The sequence below is a fragment of the Podarcis cretensis genome, assembly GCF_951804945.1.
Source record: "Podarcis cretensis genome assembly, chromosome: 11".
In the NCBI taxonomy this organism is placed as follows: domain Eukaryota; kingdom Metazoa; phylum Chordata; class Lepidosauria; order Squamata; family Lacertidae; genus Podarcis; species Podarcis cretensis.
In genome coordinates, this window is record NC_137180.1 from 8,507,083 (window position 1) to 8,529,158 (window position 22,076).

Below are 22,076 nucleotides of genomic sequence, written 5' to 3' on the forward strand. Positions count from 1 at the left end.
CTGTCAGGGGTCCTTTACCTTTACAACCAGAGCCTACATCTCAAAAAGGTATTGCTTCTTCCATAGCTGCAGCCTTGGATTCAAACAGACCACAAACATTGCTCTCAAGTGTTGCTTTGACTTTCCAGCTTGCTGCTGCTTCTGGCCCTGATTACTGCAGTTTTCAACTCTAAACTCCAGCTTTGACCTTTTAACTATCTCACATACAGACTACTCCTCTGCAAAAAACACCCTCATAACACTGTGATGTTAAGTGCAGAAAAGGTGGGTGTGGTTCAGCCAAAATGGACTGGCAGGCCAGTCTTACGAGGGCTGGTGGGCCTAATTTGTCTTGTGGACTGATGGGTTGCCCACCACTGGTTTGCAGAATTGTGTCCTGCTTTTACATATATATTTTGGTACTGAAAATCAGGATATAAATTAAATGAACCAAATAAAATGTGTTGTGTGTGTTTTGCCTTGTTTCATTGGCTAGCAAAATGAATAGAATATCCAGGGCAGGATTAAAGCATCAGCCTGAGAATGGAGTCAGCAGTAGCAGTGTAAAAAGGGCAGGATGGCAAATGAAAAGCTTTCCCAGAGTCTTGAAACTGGCCCAAAGCAATTCTAATTTTAGCTTGGCAAGAGGAAAGTTGTGCCTGTGATGATTTAGCAATATCCAAAAGCACCTAAGGAGGATCTACTGTAGACTTGTGGAGTGCTCTTGCTCTTCATTATGGTTTCTCTTCCCCTTCTTTTAGGACACTGAAGTATATTTTTAACAAAACAGCATTATTGTAGAATGGTAGCAATGATCTTACAAACTGGACACCCATTTCTGTGTTGATTCCAATCTGGTGGCGCTTGAACTCCGCAAACTGAGTGATTCAATTTATTTTGTCACCCATGGTAAGAATCGTCTTCCAGTTGGAACCCAATAGTGAAATGTGACCAAAGCACACCATAAAGTCTTTAAAAGCTTGGGGGTACCTTGACGTAGTGGCTTGCAAAGCTGAATAGTAAGAATAAAGAAGGAATGATATTAAAGATGCTTACCTTGTATGTATGTTGGCATATACTATCGAAGTGCAGCGATAAGTTTGGCATCTCCCAACTAGAACATTTTTCAGCCATATTTTATGTTTACTTGAAGTAATTCCTGTTTGTTGCAGATTATTATGGTATTTGCGGCTTAATGTGCAGTCAAATCCTGCAGTTCTCAAGGAGCTTATTAAACCAACAACAACACTAAACTCTCTGGAACAATTAAATTGAATATGGATTAAGACTGCATCTTTGCACCATTGTATCTACCAGCATTTGGGTTGTGCCTTTGTGTAGTCACCCATGAGAGGCTGAGGGCCTACTGAGTTTTAAGACTGGTCTATAAATGCAATTTTCTGATAAGGTCCATTTTCTATCTGCAGCCTTCCCATTATTTACTTATGAAAATGCTATGGAAAATATATTAAGAATGAAAACTGCTTAACATCGTTCAATTCTATTATTCGTTCCTAAGGCCAGAGAAGAGTGGGCTTTGAAAACATGGTCCAGTTCTTCCTTAATGCCTAGTCACACATGAAGTTCCCTTTACCACTGCCCTTCTTCTCATTCACATTAACAGAGGCACACCCATGTTCCTACGTACACACATGGGGGTGGCATTGCTGTACTGCAGAAATGGAGGAGCCCCAGAGAATGTGGGACACCGGGAACCCATGGAGGTTGGGGGTCTCTCTCTTTGATGCATATATTGGATTTATATACTGTATTCCACCTGTATAGAATACAAGCCATTACTTATTTCTATTATCCAATGGGCTAAAGCAGGTCCTACAAGATGCTATTTTCTTCCAAGTGAATGCAGATGCAAGTAGTCCGTGTTACTGACACCGTCTGTAATAAGAGACACTGACCTTTCACCAAATGCCAAAGTTCTTTAGTCACTTGACCGGTGTGGTAAATGCTGCTCTAGGTGATCATTTGTTTTGAAATTTCCTTTGAGGATGAGTTTCTTATGCTTTCCTCTCTACAGAAAGCAAAGGAGAAACTAAAATGTGTGTTGATTTCTGTACGCTTGTAGAGATTAACAGATTTCTCTATTTCTTTTATTGTTTTGTGGGCACCACTGCCTATCTAGAGCTACCTGTCTTCTGCTTTGACTGATTTAGTATGTATGTGAGTTTGAAGTAGCTTTCAGTTACCTGTACCTATGCACACTGATCAGATCACAGCACAGAAAAGGAATCTTGATGTGATCATGCAGTTGGGAGAAACTGTATAGACCAGTGGCCTGAACAAAGTCTAGATATTAACAACGAATGCAGTTCACCATTTAACACATTTATGTAACTCTTATGCTGTTGAGCCTTAAATTGTAAACTGCCATAACTGCTGGAATGAAAACTACATTAGTTAACTTGTTTTATGATCATTTGTATGATTAGGGTTTTATTGTTTTACATTGTGTTCTATATTCTGTTGTGGCCTTTGGCAAATATAGAAATGAAACTGAATTGTAGCTGTGGCTGACATATCCGATTAAACAGATGAATCAACTTTTCATTTGGGATCTACCACTAAATTCCAACTATCAAACTAGAAGTAATATTGACCATAGGTATTTCATGACACAGTATCCTCTGTCTTATTACCTCCCTTTGGCAATTGCTGTCCTAAAGGAACAACGTGTTTGCACATATGAATACAGCCATGATCCTTCATCCAGGAACCCACATGGTCACACTAAGCCATGGTTTGGCTTTGGCTTTGTGTTATGTGTAAACTGAACCAGTGTTTAGGGCAATTGAAATGATTGGTTGTACAGATTAGGGTAAGCTCTATCCCAGTTGCCTAAGGGTGGGATGTGACTTTAGCTGTGGCAGTAAAATCCTGTGCTTGTTCTCCCAAAGCTGGAGATGACCACTGTTAACTGTGTTGCATGTGAGCTGAAATAAAAAGAGGCCATAACAGTTTCTGCCCATGTTCTGGATTAACCCATCACTCACATCATAAACATTCTAGTTTTTTCAACTACCCATGTATCCCTCTGATTTGCCCTGAAATTGCAAGCCTTCTACTATTTAAGTGGATTGTGAAAGTTACAAATGAAATAGCTTTTTAGATCTGTTTTTAATGGCACAGCAAAACGCATTGAGTTTGCTTTTTATGCATAATGAAGTTATGGCTCTTTTGCATTCTATAAATTTGCTTCAGTCCGTAGTTTTGCACAGTTATGGTCTTTGGTCCAGTTGAAAGGCATTCCAATGGCAGATGCAGCCGCCCTCTCCTCATTTAGCTGAATGCTTCTTGACCATGGCTAGGTATTCCTGCACATCGTCTGGAGACCCCAAGACAATAGGCACACGCTGGTGAATGTTTTCAGGCACTATGTCCAAGACAGCCTCCTTGCCTGTTGTTGCAAGACCTCCAGCCTTCTCGATGATAAAAGCCATGGGGTTGCATTCATAGAGGAGCCTCAACTGGAATTACATATGTTAAAAATAACAGATCAGGCATCAGCACTGCACTTGAGCCAAATGCTATATTCACAAGCAGAGTGTGCTACAGTTGTATAGTGCTCTCGGCACAGGTTTTCTACATTGCAAATGTCCACATGATTACTCAGAAATAAGTTCCATTGTGTCCAAAGGGGATTGCTCCTCAACAAGCATGCTTCTAATGGTAGTATTGGTGCAGGTAGGAAACTGAGGTTTTCATTCCATGTTTATGCTTAGAGAGGCAGTGTGATATCATAGTTACATTTCCTCCAACATTTCTCCGATGAGTATAGGGACATCCTATTCTACATCTGGAAGCTTCTCCCATGTTTGATTTCACCGCGCGCACACAGACACATCAACATCAGTCACCTTAAGCCAATTGCAACCTCTCTGCCTCACCTGTCACAGGACTGGTGTAAAGAAAAAATGTAAGGGAAGGGATCATGTACAACAGTGTTTCCCAACCTTGGGCCTCCAGCTGTTTTTGAACTACAATTCCCATCATCCCTGACCACTGGTTTTCCTAGCTAGGGATGATGGGAGTTGTAGTCCAAAAACAGCTGGAGGCCCAAGGTTGGGAAACACTGATGTACAACACCTTCCACAGATAAAGGGAATGATAACAAAATTTTAGCAATAAGCTGTCTTGAGTCCCTGTCAAGGAAAAAGGTGGGATGATGATGATGATGATAGAAACTGTGAGAATGATTAGGAACATACTAGAGAGTAAATCCTATGAAACTCAATGGGACTTAGTTCTGAGTCAAAATGCTTCAGATGGCCATGTAAGACTGCCCAGTCTTGACCCAGTTACTTGGGAGTAAGCTCCATTGAATACAGTGGGGCTTCCTTCTGAGTAGACAGTGTCAGACTCCATTTGCAACAAAGGACTCAACACTCCCCGTGTTTCCTAAGAAATGTCTGGTTGCAGCAGCATTGCAATGAAAGACTTTTAAAGTGGACTGGTGACCTTTCCTTCGAAATTATAGGAAAGGGTTTGTATGCCAGCATCACCATTTCCTTCATTTGGTGCAGGGATTTTATTTTCCATTTCTGCACTTGCACTCACTGCTTTTAATTGTCCCCTGAGACATGGAGGATAAGGGAAACGTGGGACATTCTGGGATCAAGTCAGAAACCAGGAATATCGGGTCAGTTGGAAGGGCTGAAGTTACAGTAGGAATGGAGAAGCTGCAGCCAGTTCTTGTTGGACTTGTTGACGGCACAGCATGGCCAATGCTCAGGGATTGTGGTAGTTCTGGTCCAACAGCATCTGAAGGGCCATAACTTCCATATTTCTGAGTTAGTTGGTTGGATCAGAACTGCAGAGAGACCCAGGTTAGAGTCCTCACTCAGCCCTGAGGTTCACTGGATGATATTTATTTAGTCATTATCTCTCAGGCTAACTGAATTCACAGGGATATTATAAGGATAAAAACTGGGTTGGGAGAGTGGAGAGAAGGGTGGGAATGATGTATATCAGTGTGAGTTCTTGGGGGAAAGGTACACAGGTAAATGCACAGCTGGTCAACCAAACTATGCAAGAGGACAAAGCCTATTAACAGAAGTAGTACTGCTTTGCTCATAAGTAGAGGGAAAGGTCCTGATTGTGACATTCTGTGTAAATGAGTAACTGCCCCTTATCTACAGGCTGGAGCAAGCATTGAAATGTAGTTCGGATTAGGTTTTGGCTGAATAAACACAGGTCCTTCCCTTGCCCAGTTAAGAGTTGGGAAAGAGTTTGCCATAGAAACCACTGCACTTTCTTCTCAATTGTTGGTAGGCTGGGATTATACTTGAATGCGATGTTAGAAAAAACCTGTGCAAACTGAATGCAACTCAATAATGGTTGCTCTTTTGTGGAGCAGAATATTCTACTCCTTATAATGATACTAGCCATCAAAATTGGCAATTCAACAATTAGGCAGATTAGTCTTGCTGCGGTCTCATATGTCAGATAGATAGTCTTTTCCCAATTTCCCAGTTTATCCAGAATGAAGCGGTAGAATCCTGAGCAGTGGTGTGGACTGTACCACTTCAGCTTGCAGGCAGGGGATGCCATTTTTTATTTATTCTCTCATGTACCAAGTTTCCTGCAAAACTAAAAGAACTAGCACATGAGGACAAAGATTCCAGCTCACTCCCTGCTGTGCTAGTTTACTGATGGCAGAGTATGTTTAACACCGGGGGGGGGGGGCACTATAAGCACTTTAATTTTTAAATTTTGTTTATTAAATTCCTGCAGGAAACTTGGCACATTCAAGGATCCCAGGGTGATTTACAATATAAAAAAACAAATATATATATATATAACATATTAGCAAATGAAAACAAGAACTCTTCCCCAATAGGATACCCCTATTCATGCATCTAGTGTGTCATATCTAGTTTAGCCCCAGTTTAAGTTGTAAGCTCATAAAATTTTAGCTTTAAGTTCCCCGAACCCAGCGACAGGGAAAGCTCTGTATGTCACAGGCGATTTGGGACAGGGTGTGTGAGAGAAATAAAGCTGAGTGCCTAAAGGAGTGGTGCCAAAAAGTATTGCAACCAGTATTAACCTAATTAGCAAGGGGAGAGAAGTCCAGCTGGTGATTATAGATAACAGCCTAGCCCAAGCGTATTTCATTCAGGAGCCTCTGATCCAGCACACAAAGGGGCAGAGATCTTTCCCAAGGATTGCTGACATTTTACCTACCACTTATTTCAGTAAATCCTTGCCTGGAAAAGGGCAACATAAGGATCCACCGAGCCCCATTTTGTGCCTTTTAGAATGGGTGCTCTACTTATGTGATAAGCCCCTTACTATTTACTTTTTGTCCAGGTGCACTTTTAATTCATTTATTTAATTTCTATACCAGCCTCTACCTGGAGGTCTCAGAGCAGTTCACTTCCCCAGAACTCCCTGCGCTTTTGGTTGGGAGCATCACCCAGTTAGTTCCTTGGATGTTACACCATCACAGCGCTGCTCAGTGGTGTCCTGTCTTGCATAGAAGAAGCCAGATATGTACCGGGGGAAGCCAAATGACAACGGATAGTCTTACCTCTCAACTTACAAAGGGAAAGCATGAGTTCTCCCTGCCTTTTGTTAAATATAACAGTGCCTTTCTATGACCTTGACCAGAGTGCCCAGACTTTGATAACTAAACATGTAGTTTGGAAGGGCATTCAGTTGTAAAACATGAAGAAAATAGCAGCATCACATGATGAATTCTTGTAAAAAATTAGGCATGTGCTAGCTATGTTACCTTTCCCTTGGGGCTCTTTGAATTGGCTGGATATAGGAAGATTCCTCCATACACCAGGGTACGGTGCACATCCGCAACCATGGAACCTATGTATCTGCTGCCATAGGGAGCGCTTCCATCCTAGAACAGAAGATTGGTGAAATATTGTATAAGCGTTCTGAAGTTCTACATCCCCCAGACTGATGCGAAATGGATAGCAGCTGCTTCTGTCCCAGGCTGGGTCCAGATGGCAGCTTCCTGGTTGGGTGCTGTAGCATCCAATGGGAAGGACCGGAGGTGTTCCCAAAAAATGGAAGCCCTTTTGCCTAGGCCATCACTAGGCTCACTATAGGAAAGCCAGCCATGCAAATGTCAGCCATGCCTCTAAGTCACACAGGAAGACAAGGAATCAGTAAACGCGGAAGCACGCTATCTGTGCAGACTGCAACAAAATCACAACGTTCCTAAGCTGTAGGAAAAGCAAGCCAGTCAGTCTGTGCAATGATCACTCATGTGCCTATTGTATTGTGTTTACTACTGCCTATCAGAAATTCCAAGACAGTACAGAGGTAACTTGGTTGTCAAACTTAATCCATTCTGGGAGTTTGTTCGGCTCCCGGAACCGTTCAAAAAACAAGGTGTGGCTTCCAGTTGGCTGCAGGAGCTTCCTGCGCTCAATTGGAAGCCGCAGAAGTCGGACATTCGGCTTCCGAGAAACGTTCGCAAACCGGAACACTTACTTCCAGGTTTGCAGCGTTCGGGAGCTGATTTGTTTGGCAGCCAAGCCGTTCAACAACCAAAGTACTACTGTACTTATAAACGGCGTGAAGCTGAGTACTGTGTGCAGGTAACAATTCACACACCTTCCCATGCATTTTCCTAAGGAGTTTTCACACCAGGAAACTTCCAATGTTCAAACCAAGTCTTAGGGTTCTCTGGACATGACACAATGGCTATATCCATGGGTTAATTTTGTACCATAAAATTGTTTCTAAGCTTGGTACAAAAAAGATTGGGTTGGATCCAGAGGAGCCTCTTTTGTTGGAGAAAGGTGCTTTTGACCCAACGCACTGGTGAGGGTCCCACTCACTGTGAAGTTATATAAAGCAAATATATACGAACTAAAAGAAATGTTCTCTTCCGGAATATCTCGACAGCAAATTTGTTTGCAAGATGTGAAAGCTTACCTGTGGAAATTTCTTATTCTTGAGATATTCTGTGACAGCAGGGTCAAAGTATGCAGCATATCCCTCGTTGAGGCTGAAGATATTTCCCTTTTTCTTTATTTTTACATCCCTGTTGACCAAAATGAATTCCCCAATGGCCTAGCATAAGAAAAAAAGCAAGTCTTATCATTTGTACAGCATACACTTTATTCCAGAGTAAATTGCATTCGTCATTTACAAGACAACCCAAAAAATACCGCCATGTGAATCAGTGTCGGACAAGTTAATACAGGCAAAATAGTGCATGTCTACAAATGAGGACCAGCCAGAGCATATTTACCAAGTGCATCCAGTTCACTGCAATTCCCTTGTGAAGGTATTAACAAGAGCCCTATATGAAGGAGCGTGAGGTTTTAACTGGGTTTGGTGGAGTCACAGATTAAATTTGCTTTTTGTCTCTTAGCGTGTTAGGCTGCCGGGGTTGTAGTATGGACTGTTGGGATCTGTAATTGTTGAGCGTGAAAGGTGTGTGTGTTGCAAGGTTGATGAAAATGCACAGGTTGACTTGAACTACAGGTTAGTTAGTGAATGTGGAATTTGTGTGCGTAGAGTGGAAAGTGGTTTTATGGATTTTGATGTTTTATCCATTTTGTATTCTATATTGTTTAATTTTGTTTTCTCTTGTAAACTGCCTTGTGTTCCTTTCTGATAAAAGCAGTATATAAATTTTTGGGTGGGAAACTTCAAGCACTTAGGAATACCTTTTCCAATACCCTGTTTACTAGGACAAGGCCTCAAAACAGTTTGCAGAAGCCTTTATCAATCTTGCCCTGTTGAAACTAGAATGCTCATGAAACCATTTGTAGGCAATGACCACACTGTCATTTCTTCACAGTTGTTTGAAGAAAAAATGCTACTACATACATAGAACGTAACAGTCTAGCTGCTAAAAAATAAACACAAATAAAGTAAAGGACATGCAACTACTTGAGATATACATATTGGAGAATGCTGGGCTCTAACAATAGAAAATAAACTCCAGTTATTTTAAACTGAACAAACATAGAAAAACCCAAGCAAGCCTATGCAGCCTTGCTTCATCTAGAAAGCAATTTTAATTGAAGCTGCATGGCTCAGCTATGTTGAAACATGCTTTCTATCGTAGAAGCACAAAGATGAAAAGATTCTAGGGTGTTTAAGGTGCCTCTCTTTCTGACACACACATGCACACACGTAAACACCCCACTTACTCTTTAAGACATCAGATGCAATCTGAAAGTGTACAAGAACATCTGTTAACATGGTTTTGTTGAGATGTAGATGAACAGAAGATAGTAGCCGTTTCAAAACAAGGCTGAGGAAAACCTGCTGCCTTAAATTCCAAGCTCCTTAAATGTGTGGTTAGCCAGTGGCTCTCCAGATGTTGTTGGGTTCCATCTCACATCTGCCCAATCTCACGTGGCCAATTATCAGGAATGATGGGAGGCGAGTCCAGCAACACCTGGAGCATCATGATTAGCCATCCTACACACTAGTGCTAAAACGAAAGGCAGCCTTCATGTACCAAAAGGGTTTAAATTTCCTGGAAGTCTTAATTCGAATATGATGCATAATCACTTTTCAGGATCGCTTGCATTCTGTGGGGATAATGACCTCTGTTTTCTATGCTGCTGTGTCTTATTAAACAACCTGCAGGACATGCAAAGCTTATATTGGATAATTGGGGGTAGGGAATTAGTCAACTCTTTTTTCTTTCTTTTTGTCCTTATGAGAGCAGTTCAAGTTTGGGATATTTTTAGGAACCAAGACAGTGTAAGCACCAGCTCTTTAGTGAAGCTGCACACAAAGTGTACACTGGGTTTGCACTCAGTATGCCACTATGATGGAATCCAGGGCCCCCTACTGGCACCTGCAAGCAACAGGCTGGCTAGCACCTTGTTCTTCCTATCTGCTATTCAGAGCTTAAAAATAATAATTGTACCCCACCCATCTGACTGGGGTGGCTTCCAGCATATATAAAATCATAACAAAACATTAAACATTAAAAAGTTTCCCTATACAGGGCTGCCTTCTAAAGGACATCTGATGAGAGGGTGTTCCATGGAGTGGGTGCCACTACCGAGAAGGCCCCCTGCCTGGTTCCCTGTAGCTTCACTTCTCGCGCCAGAAGGCCCTTGGTGCTGGATCTCAGTGTCCAGGCTGAATGATATAACATCTGACTATGAAATGTCTAGCTATCCTGGCTGATAGCTATCCATGGATGGTGCTGAAGTAGAGACGACTGAAGGAGCTCTGCATGAATGGTGGGAGTGACTTGGCAGGGCAAATAGGATATGTAGCACCCCTGTATTGGGAAGTTTTAAATGTTTGACGTTTTATTATATTTTGCTGGAAGCTGCCCAGAGTGGCTGGGGAAACCCAATCAGATGGGCAGGGTATAAATAATAAAATTGTTGTTGTTGTTGTTCTTTTCTAGAGGAGAGTTGGGTAATCTTTGGTCCTCCAGATGTTGTTGGCCTATGACTTCCATCATCTCTGACCATTTGCTGTGGTGGCTGTGACTGATGGGAGTTTGAATCCTAGATCTGGAGGACCACTGGTTTAGCGACTTGCGTTTTAGAGGCACCAACTGCTTCCAATTATCTGGCATGTTGAAAATTCTGTACAATTTATATCTCTTTTGTCCTACAACAACCCTGTATTTTTTTAATTTTCATTTTACTTAAAAGAAAATAGGGATTGAAAGATTGCAAGTATTTGCAACCCCTCCGTTTGTTTGATGCTCAGATGCAGATTTTGGTCCTTAAAAAGTAATACTTCACTTGACATTTTTTACGGTGGAATAAGCTCTATTAATTTCCCTTAGAATAAACTCAATTCCCATTTGTATAAAACGATAAAAATATTTTTTTTAAAAGCATGACAACAAACAATAATATGTTCATAGGCCATAACAGCATTTCTTACCGGGTCAAGCATGAAACAGTTGACACCACATTCGAGAGCGAGAACAAGCATGGTGGCACTGCCATAGAGGGCATAACCAGACGCCACAAGGTTGCGCCCAGGTTGCAGAGCATCTTTCTCAGACGGTGCACCAGGAGAAACCTTGAATAAGGGAAGAACATAGGAAGCTGCTTCATGCAGAGAAAGGCCATTGGTCCATTGAGCTTTGGCTTCCCAGTGTTTCAGACAGGCGCTATTCCCAGCTGTATGTGGAGATTCTGGGGACTGAACCTGGGATCTGCATGCAGAGCGACTGCTCTACCACTTGAGTTATGACCCTTTCCCCAAGAACCTTAAAATCTGGACATTAAAAGCTTTTAACTTTAAGCTGTTGTTCTCTTCCCATGAAGCATCAAATATGGAGATGGTTAAGGAAAGAGGAAGAGTCCATGTCAGGAGCTAAAACAGATTTCTATGAGGCTGGCACAAGTTTAACGGCTCCATTTAGTGCTGGAGAGGAGTGGGACTCTGTGGGACACTTGCCTTTCCTCATCACTGTAAGGTAAAGGTAAAGGGACCCCTGACCATTAGGTCCAATCGGGACCAACTTTGGGGTTGCGGCGCTCATCTCGCTTTATTGGTCAAGGGAGCCGGCGTACAGCTTCCGGGTCATGTGGCCAGCGTGACTAAGACGCTTCTGGCGAAACCAGAGCAGCGCGCGGAAACGCTGTTTACCTTCCCGCTGGAGCGGTACCTATTTATCTACTTGCACTTGGACGTGCTTTTGAACTGCTAGGTTGGCAGGAGCTGGGACCGAGCAACGGGAGCTCACCCCATCACGGGGATTCGAACCGCCGACCTTCTGATCTGCAAGTCCTAGGCTCTGTGGTTTAACCCACAGCGCCACCCGTGTCCCCTTCCTCATCACTGTAGCAAACTATTAATCTGAAGTATCTCATTAAGACTTCTGCTTGGCTAGCAAACAACTTCATTATTGGTTTGTGTGACTGTTTCATCTTTTCAAATTAGGTTGAGTAAGGAATCACGTGACTGTCAGCCTCATGTATGGTCCTGCTTGTGGGTTTAAAAGTCATGCTGCTTGCAGTTGCCATGTCCACAAGCTTTCTGTCTCAGAATCCCTGGAGGTGGGCACTGGATTCTGGGAAAATATGGCACAAAGCCCAATTCCCTCCCCTTTCCCTTTTAGAGTTCGGGAGCTTGGAGTTGGTATGTTGTACAGTGGTACCTTGGGATGCGAATGGGATCCGTCTGCGCATGCACGGGTCGCCGCTTCCGCACATGTGTGTGACGTCATTTTGACCGTCTGCGCATGCGCACGCTGCGAAACCCGGAAGTAACACGCTCAGTTATTTCCGGATCACCGCAAAGCGCAACCCAAAAATACTTAACTTGAAGCACATTTATCCCGAGGTATGACTGTACTCACAACTGTTTTTTACAAGAGTAAGGGGTCCCCAAGAAAAGGTAGAGACTCCTGCCCACATTATCCACCTTCCAATTTAGGCTCCAAGTGCATCCCTGATTGGCATACCCACATGCGAGTGAAAATGGAAAAGTTACATGAATTATTAAGCTAATTGTATACATGCCAAAGTTGCATTGGAGGGATATTTGAGAGTCAAGAATGACAGCACTGAGCTGGATAGGTCACTGGAAACTCCTTTTGACCCTTATATAGTAAATAAGCATAAAATAGATAAGACCTGGCTGTCAATCTTATTTTGCTGTTTGGCTGAGGTTAGTTTTTAAGTTCCAGAGTATATGATTCAAAGACATCTTATTCTAGAAGCTAAACAATTAAAACGGGGTGTGTGCCTTAGACACAATCAGCTTGCATATTTAAAAACATGTTAGTCCAGAACTTCAGGTCTCTTTAAACAGTTTAACTGCCTGTCAAAATAAGGTGCAAGTCATATCCTCTCTGGAGTTAACAGAACTCTTACAAACACAAGTGCTTTGAGGATTACATAGCAAGTTTGCAGGTTTTGCTGCAAGATCATTTCCCTGTGTGAAAAGTCAGTTTACACCGTTAAAACCCATGGAACAGATTCCATTAAACCAGCTAACCCTAATCCACTTCAACAAAAGAAAATCTGATATAATTTTATTTTTGTTTCACACATAACATTCACTCTGTTCAGTTAACCCTTGTCCCTACTGGCTGACACTGAGAACGTAAAATGTTCAATATTAATATAAGCAGAAACCCAGTCCTCAAAGCAGTGTATTTTCTTCATTACTCCTATTACCTCACTACTTCCGTAAGCAACCATTAAACATACTCTACCTTTCTGTAGATAGCAAAAATGGTCCCAATAGAAACAAGGCAGTCAATGTTGGATGAGCCATCAAGTGGATCCATGCAGACTATGTATTTGCCCTAGAAGATAGAAACATTCAAATATTCTTCAAATAAACTAGATGTGTATAGTGCTTGTTTCACTGCTAAAATACTCCGACTGAATAATGCTTGTGAGGGTGATTTCAGGCAACTTTCACACTAATGATGGCTCAATTGCCCATGGCTCTTATGTAGATTGAGGATTAAGTGAGAAAGGAGAATCGTGTTAAATATGCATTAGGTACCCACAGCCTTTTTTAAAAAACGTATTTTTTATTAAAGATTTCTTGGTTTACAAAAGTATGTGCAATGTCTCTTTTTTCAAGTTACATTTTCTACAGATCAGTTTCATTTGTTGAGACATTACTGTTACCTTAGGAAGAAAAGGGGGAAAGAGGTGGAGGGCGCCGTGATGAGCGGGGGTGGAGTCGGGTGGCGATGTTTCTATTTTACTCAATGTATGTGTGGGGTTTTGTGTCAGCATCGCTTGTGCAGGTTCTCTTTACTATTCACTTGTGTGACACGGGGACAAAAGGAAGAAGATGCCTTCACCCTGGTATGGCTCCCAGCCCAACAGCCCAACAAGACAACAACAAGAATCCACCAACAGCATACGAATCAATATGGCTAACCTGGTTCAAAGATACCCACCTACCCCACTCACACATGAAAACAAAGTTCACCACAGCCAATCACAAACGAACAACCACACCCTAGGCCAACAGGGAAGGGCTGTTGTACAAAACCGATTACTTAAACTTTTGTTAATCTGATGAAAACTGCTGATGGCAGAGGTAGCCAAAGTGGTGCCCCCAATATGTTGCTCAGTTCCAAATCCCATCAGCCCCAGCCATTGTGGCTTCGCTGGGGCAGAGATTCTCTCATTACTGTGCACTTACCAACATCTCATGCTCCTTGTCTTCCGCCCTGTGCTTTTTTCTGCTACCATCACACTCTCCCAAATCTACCCACCATCTTATCAGGCATGCAAGGGCATTGCCCATGCCAGCTTCACAGTGCTGCACTCCCAGTCCCTCACACACATTAGTAACACACGCACAGCTTTATTGCAGTCCATAGACCCAAAATACACAGTACAACAACAGCATATGTCAACACTTATAAAGGTGTGGGATCGGCCTTGCTAGCCAACAGAGGAGCTTTAGCCTGTACGTACTGATTTCTGCTGGACTCCAACTCCCAACAGCCCCAGGCATGCATGGTCACTGGTCAGGGCTGATGGGAGTTGTAGTCCAGTAACACGGGGAGGACCTCAGGCCCTGCTGTGCAGCAGTTGTGGGGTGTGGCCCTGCCACTTCTATCCTCCTGCATTAGTAACAGGATACTTTTTGATTATCTCAACCAACTGGTGATTTTACATATAGTGTTATGTGTTTGCTGAAGAGTCCATGCTGGCATATAGAAAACGACAAGGAAAACCAGTCCTGTATTTGGTCCCATCAAAGGAAGTTGAAGTCAGGTTTATCCCGGTGGGGCTGGGTGCTGATAAGCAGACTTGCCTCAACATACCTTCTTCAAAACTTCCCCAGATAATCCGAATTGATGAATTTGCTGTAGCTCAGGCAACAGGGAGTAAGAGTTTAGAGTGGACATCATCTAGTTTAGCCCTGACAGGAGTTATCAGGAAGCATGGAATACCAATCCCACATTTGACAAGGTAACGGGAATCAGAGGCTGGACAGGGCTTAGCATGGAGAAACAGGTGGATGGAAAGGGTATTTACCATACTCTCTCCGTTCATCAATTATCTTTTGCAAAATGCCTTTTCCTGGCTGTTTTTCCTGCAGTTGGGCTCACTTCCAGCTTTGAAAAACTTGGGAGAATCAACAGGCACTGAAAGGCTTATACACACCCCTTTTGCCTACCAATTCTCCCCACCAATGCCCTCCCTACCATTTATCAACACAAGAAGGGAGCATTTCCCCTCATAATGTCTAGTGCCACAGGCAACAGAGCAGAGCCTGCTTACGTTTTTCTGACCTCAGAAGGGCACTGCCCTTTGTCCTGTTTTCTGTATCTTAGGTTAATTTTTACATGTTTGAAGAGACAGCTGTTGCTCAATGCCAACGGGAAAGCAAGCATTGGGATAGTTTTGAGAGGTACTGACTTGTTTATCTTCTTCCACTATAAGGGCATCTTTGTTTTCTTCAGAGACAATCACACAAGTTGTGAAAGATGACTTCAGCATGTTGATCACCATGTCATTGGAAAGGACATCCAGTTTCTTGACTTGGTCTCCTGTGACATTGGTAGAACCAGCAATTCCATATCTGAACAGGGAAGAATAGATCACTAGTAAAAGATTTGTGTGTGTGTGTGCGTGTGTGTGTGCGTGTGTTTAAATAAGTAGGGACATGTCCCAGCCACTCTTGCATCAAATATGATTTCGATATCTCACACAGATCCCCAAATAATTTGGTTCCACCAGGTCTTGTTATCCTCAGTGAGGGTTGCACCCTTTCTTTCAATAATTAGTTAAGAGTTCTATATTGAGACAGGTAGGCAAGAAACACATAGACAAGTATCTTGACTTATTCATATATATTTCCAAACTGATGTTTCTTCTGTAACTCTCAAAAGAGATCACACCACCCTTCTTAATTTTCATTTTAATTCTTAAAACCTTAATACACTAGTAAGTTCTCTTACATTTCTTCAGAAAATGCTGACAACTGCAGCAGTGTAAATAAAAATATTCTCACAGCGCCTGATATTTCTACAACAAATTTAAAAATAGCTGCAAAAGATGTCAATAGTGTTATTTCCACTCCCTGAAAGAGAATTGCCTGAAGAGTGTCAGCACCCAGCAGTCTCCACCAAATGCGATCCAACCAGTTAAGCACTTTTAAATCTCACTGATTTGAGCCAACAAGACTTTAATTCGTGGTTAACTTTCCATCTGAAATAGATGGGACTTAAAATGGCTTATTTTTAAACTGCCAAATATATATGTTGTTGTTTTTTTCAAACAGGGAACAAACTAATTATTTGATCCTTGTTGTCCTTTAAAGCCATTTCAAGGCTGAATTGAGCAAGGGAACTCATGTGTGATTGAAGCAAGCACTTGGATATGAAAAAAGCGTACCTTGAACTGTAAATATTACCTTGCTCCAATGCAACAAAGCTGTCCAGATTATAATCAAATGGGGCAAAGGCTAAACCTTGCTTCTGTATTTCTCTGAAGTTCTTTTAATGCTACTGTTTTGCTTATGTATCCTTGTATTTTAAATGTTTGATATCCTATAATTGTAATGAATTCATGCCATAATAAAATCACATAGATAAAATGTGAATACCACCCAGGACCACGTAGTAAGAAATACCGCTGAAATGTTGTCTGAGTAACACATTAACAATAATGCAGATAAGAGAGTCACGGTGTATCAATAGCACCATAAACGGCTACTGTTCCACTTTGCTTTAAATTAGCTATATATTGCAATTGAGGAAAGAGCAACATAACCGCCCGATAAAGAGTTTTAACGAAATATGTGCAAACAGATGTACACATGGAGAGTGACAACATCACTGTCTCTGCGCTTCCTCTTTCCATGGAGATAGAATTACAACAGGTTGCAATTTCATCATGACTTGCTCATGAAAGAGTAAACATAGCAAAATGGCAATCGCACTCAGGTTTCATTGAGAGATCTGTACTTCGAGGCTTTTTTTGGTTTTAGGAATGGAGGGGGGAAATGCATTTATATTGTGATAATAATAATAATAATAATAATAATAATAATTTTTATTTATATCCCGCCCTCCCCAGTCGAAGCCGGACTCAGGGCGGCTAACAACAATAAAACAGTACAAAAGTACAGCACAAACAACACTCTAAAATCATTCATTATAAAATTAATTAAATTCAAGCCACTGGCCACCATTGGGCCAGAGCTCCGCGAAGATTGCCAAAGGAGGGAGTCAGGCTGTGCCCTGGCCAAAGGCCTGGCAGAACAGCTCTGCCTTGCAGGCCCTGCGGAAAGATGTCAAGTCCCGCAGGGCCCTAGTCTCTTGTGACAGAGCGTTCCACCAGGTCAGAGCCACAGCTGAAAAAGCCCTGGCTCTAGTTGAGGCCAGCCTAACTTCTCTGTGGCCTGGGACCTTCAAGATGTTTTTATTTGAAGACCGTAAGTTCCTCTGTGGGGCATACCAGGAGAGGCGGTCCCGTAGGTGTTCCAAAAGAAGGAGAAATATGGGACTAAACCAAAGCTTCCTAAGCAAGGGTGCTTTTCCTCTTTCCTGTAGTGCTCTGAAATACTGTCAACTAACTTTTATATCCAGTTTAATTTATGTTCAGTTCATTAATTTATGTTTCCACGGAGAGGGAAAAAACTAAACAGGAGTAAGCCACCAACGCCAACAGCTTTAAAATGAGATTAAAAAATCATAGACTGTTGGTGACTTCTGCTCATTATGGCTGTACAGTGGTGCCTCGCAAGACGAAATTAATCCATTCTGTGAGGCTCTTTGTCTAGCGGTTTTTTCGTCTTGCGAAGCAAGCCCATTGACAGCTTAGCGGATTAGCGCTATTAGCGGTTTAGTGGCTTTTAGCGGATCAGCTGATAAGTGGCTTAGGTCTTAGGAAAAGGGGGAGAAAAGGGGAAAAACCCCGCAGGAACTCGCAAGACATTTTCGTCTTGCGAAGCAAGCCCATAGGGAAATTCGTTTTGCGAAGCGCCTCCAAAACGGAAAACCCTTTCATCTAGCGGGTTTTCCGTCTTGCGAGGCACCACTGTATGCCTCTCAATACTAGTTGGCTGGGGAACAGAAGTGGAGAGCCTAGATGTCAACTTTGTGGGTTTCCCACAGGCATTTGGCTGACCACTTTGAAAACAGGATGCTGGACTAGGCAGACCTGTGATCTGATCCAGCAGAGCTGCTCTTACGTTATGTTGTGCATACAGGTTATGAAGAAATAGTGCATCATGTGAAGTAATCTTCGTACTGGCATGCACCACCAGATTAAAATGCAGCCCCAAGATTTCCATTAGACAGGATGTGAAATATTCTAGTGCATGTCATAAATACCGATATGGTATTAGATAGTTAGCAAATGAATCTTCATTGCCAAGATGAAGTATGTGATAGAATGAAAGGAACCCAGGACGGTAGAAAATTAGGGCTTGGGAGTTGATAGATGATAATTTAAGGAGATTTTGAAGGCAAATGGCATCATAAACACTGGACTCGGCCCTAGGTAAAGGGACCCCTGACCATTAGGTCCAGTCGTGACTGACTCTGGGGTTGCAGCGCTCATCTCGCTTTACTGGCCGAGGGAGCCGGCGTACAGCTTCCAGGTCATGTGGCCAGCATGACAAAGCCACTTCTGGCAAACCAGAGCAGCACACAGAAATGCCGTTTACCTTCCCGCCGGAGCAGTACCTATTTATCTACTTGCACTTTGACGTGCTTTCGAACTGCTAGGTTGGCAGGAGCTGGGACCAAGCAACGGGAGCTCACCCCATTGTGGGGATTCGAACCGCCAACTTTCTGATCTGCAAGTCCTAGGCTCTGTGGTTTAACCCACAGTGCCACCCTAGAGAGACCCAAATAAAGATAGGAGTGGGTATTCAGCTTAAGTTTTAATCAAGAGTAGACCTATTAAAATTAATGAACATGACTAAGCAAGCTCATGAATGTCAACAGGTCTACTCTAAGAAAACCTTAGTTGAATACCACCCAGGGAGAATACAGAGAACACAGGGCCCACGCAGATATTTGGGCCCTGGACTCAAGGCTAATCTCTTTCTCAAGCAAAGACAACATTTGCTGGCATCTTGGTGGATCATGGACTGCTTTAGAGTCCCAAGCAGAAACCTCAGGAAAGAGGTGATGTCAAGAAAATATAATATAGGGAAAGACCACTTCCAGGTTATTGGGGGGGGGGGGAATTTGCCACTAGACTCCTGGAAGGGGTTTCCTGAGGTTTTGTGGGCCCCCAGACTTTCCTGGACTACAGCTCCCATCATTTTTACCTATTGATCATGCTGGTCAGGCTTATGGGCATTGGAGTACAACACCCCAAGAGAACCACGCCTTCCCCTGCACTAGGGCTCTGGGCTGCTGACCCGGAACACTTGGCGGAAGATCTGGGGTGCGGGGCTGAGAAAGGCAAACCAAAGCGCCTCTCCCCGCTTAGGGAGGCGCAGCGACGGGCGAATTCAAGGCGAAGGATGCAGGTACTCGGCGGACTCACAGGTTAGCGATGCCCGCCTTTCGCACGGCGGTGGAGATGGCCTTGACAGCCGTGCACAGCGAGTTCAGGAGCTGCGTGAGCTCCCCGGTGCCCCGGGCTTTCCTGCCTTCCTCCATCACGAACCGAGTCAGGGTGGTCACGTTCGTGTCGAAGGTGGATCGGTCCGTCATGGTGACTGACACCGAAAACAGCGGCGGCGAGAGAGTTGCTGTAGCTGCGCTCTGGAGACGACAGCCTTCTCTGGAGCCCGGAACTATCTACCACTCCAGGGCGGGGAAAGTGGGTGGAAGGAAAGAGGCGTCGACCTTCCCTCGCTCGACGGACCAATCCTGCCAGGGGGCGGGGCGGGGGCGGCCCTATCCCGACTCAGGGGCGGGGGAAGGAACTTAGGCACCTCCTTGCGCATCCAGGTGTTGCAACGTTCCATCGCTGGACCACTCCGGCGCTGTTGGAGATGCTGGGGGGAGATGCTGGGACGGGGCGAGGCCGCAGCTGCGCTGGCGTGGAAGGGAGAGGCGGAGGAGGGGGAAGGAGAAGCGGGAACCAGAGAAGAGGAAGGCAGGCCGCGGAAGTGGCCGACGGGCGCTGGGCGTCTTTTTTGCCGAGTTCTGTTAGCTTAGCGCTGGGCGGGGAACTTTCTTGTCCTCGTGATAATAAGTGGCAATTTAGGCGGAACTTGGCATAGGGATCCTCTTAGGGACTTCGTTCGAGCCCTTCAAAGGCGAAAATAGAAATAAAAAGAGTGGTAAGAAAACTAAATAGGATTCGTCGGGGCTTCAGAATGTTACAGCCACTGGAGCGTCATGTATTCCCGCCTTATTCTTCAGGAGCAACAACGTTTGAGTCGGCTGGTAGCTTCTGCATCCTAGTGGACTCAGCTACCCTTTCACAATATTCTAATTTTCTGAGATTTGGGGTTTTCATAATCATCACAATTATAACAAATAAAGGCTTGACACATCTCGCTTTGCATGTCATGAGTCTATCTCATATATTAGTTTCACCTTTTAACTTGAATTACTGAAATAAATGAACTTTTCCATGATATTCTAATTTTTCGAGTTTCAAAAAGCGTTTTGTATGCGATATAACACTGTGACGCCAGATGGCGCTGTGGAATTCCGTTTTTGCCAACAGCCATTTCTCATTATAAAGGATGCAACACATTTTTCTGAAAGTCTCTTTGGATGCTAGAACCAGCCTGTGACATTACTATTACTATTAATGACTACTAGGAATACCTTCCGGGACGCAGGTGGCGCTGTGGGTAAAAAGCCTCAGCACCTAGGGCTTGCCGATCGAAAGGTCGGCGGTTCGAATCCCTGCGGCGGGGTGCGCTCCCATTGCTTGGTCCCAGCGCCTGCCAACCTAGCAGTTCGAAAGCACCCCTGGGTGCAAGTAGATAAATAGGGACTGCTTACTGTCGGGAAGGTAAACGGCGTTTCCGTGTACTGCGCTGGCTCGCCAGATGCAGCTTTGTCACGCTGGCCACGTGACCCGGAAGTGTCTCCGGACAGCGCTGGCCCCTGGCCTCTTAAGTGAGATGGGCGCACAACCCCAGAGTCTGTCAAGACTGGCCCGTACGGGCAGGGGTACCTTTACCTTTACCGTAGGAATACCTTCCAGAGGAAGAAGCATCTTTACTTTCGAAGTAGGTGCCTTCCTGTGCCGAAGATGCATGGTGTTGGAAGGGCCATAGGAGGTCCGATGCAGGATGCAGCTCTCTAAGACAGGGGTCAGCAGACCTTTTCAGCAGGGGGCCGGTCCACTGTCCCTCAGACTATATTTTGAAGAAGAAAAATGAATGAATTCCTATGTCCCACAAATAACCCAGAGGTGCATTTTAAATAAAAGCACACATTCTACTCATGTAAAAACACACTGATTCTAGGACCATCCGTTGGCTGGCTTTAGAAGGTGATGATGGGACAGGATCTGGACCCCAGGCCTTAGTTTACCTGCCCATGCTCTAAGACGTGGCTGTAAAGCGAAGGAGAGACCACCATTGTCCCCTAAGGCAACTGCTCCGCTGTCAAACAGCTCTTTCCCTTAAATACCCCCACATCCTCTCAAAGGCTGTTTCTCACTTTCGTACAGCTTTTATCATTAGGACGTTTGTCCTGATGTTTAGCTGAAATCAACTTGCCTGTCATTTTCACCAGAGAACATAGGAGCCAACTCCTAGGGGCCGAGGTCCCTTTGTGAACCCCCCCCCCAATTAAAAATTTGAACGGGTCAGGGCCCCCCCAACAGTTCTTGGACATTGTCATTCAAATGGTTTGTGTACACAATGACTTCTGATTGATTATTCAGGGCAGAGCTTTTGTGGGCCTCCCCAATATTTTATTCAAGTTGGCCAGAGAACCATCCGGTCTTCATGCTCTTCATGATGACAGCCCTTCAGATCGATGAAGTCTACTGTCATCATGTTTCCCCTTGATCATCTCTTCTTGAGGCTAAGCATATGGGCCTGCGGTATCAGGTCAATGGGTGTATCCAGTCCTGCATCTTCTCCCAGTGCCAACCTGCAGGAAACCCACAGGTGGGACATGAGCACAGGAAGAGAAGAAGAAGAAGAGTTTGGATTTTATATCCTGCTTTATAACTACCCTAAGGAGTCTCAAAGTGGCTAACATTCTCCTTTCCCTTCCTCCCCCACAACAAACACTCTGTGAGGTG

At 43.8% G+C, this 22,076-nt stretch overlaps 1 protein-coding gene across 1 annotated transcript; it reads right to left on the bottom strand.

The window, feature by feature from the left end:
* Window positions 1–3,092: 3,092 nt before the first annotated feature.
* LOC307227044 (fructose-1,6-bisphosphatase 1-like) lies at window positions 3,093–19,671 on the bottom strand. The gene is made up of 7 exons (XM_079996148.1): window positions 19,398–19,671; window positions 15,309–15,471; window positions 13,127–13,219; window positions 10,840–10,980; window positions 7,894–8,031; window positions 6,728–6,847; window positions 3,093–3,461 (listed from the first exon to the last, which is right to left on the bottom strand). The coding sequence occupies exons 1-7, from the start codon at window positions 19,565–19,567 to the stop codon at window positions 3,270–3,272; spliced, it is 1,017 nt and encodes a 338-aa protein (XP_079852274.1). The 5' UTR covers window positions 19,568–19,671; the 3' UTR covers window positions 3,093–3,269.
* Between the last annotated feature and the right edge of the window lie 2,405 nt (window positions 19,672–22,076).

Excerpts from the sequence above, each read along its gene's own strand:
- LOC307227044 (XM_079996148.1), bottom strand. The coding sequence starts at position 19,567 with ATGACGGACCGATCCACCTTCGACACGAACGTGACCACCCTGACTCGG. Across the intron at positions 10,981-13,126 it reads TTTTTGCTATCTACAGAAAG|GTTTCTCCTGGTGCACCGTC; the intron begins GTAGAGTATGTT and ends CCCTTATTCAAG. Across the intron at positions 3,462-6,727 it reads CAAAGAGCCCCAAGGGAAAG|TTGAGGCTCCTCTATGAATG; the intron begins GTAACATAGCTA and ends ATGTAATTCCAG.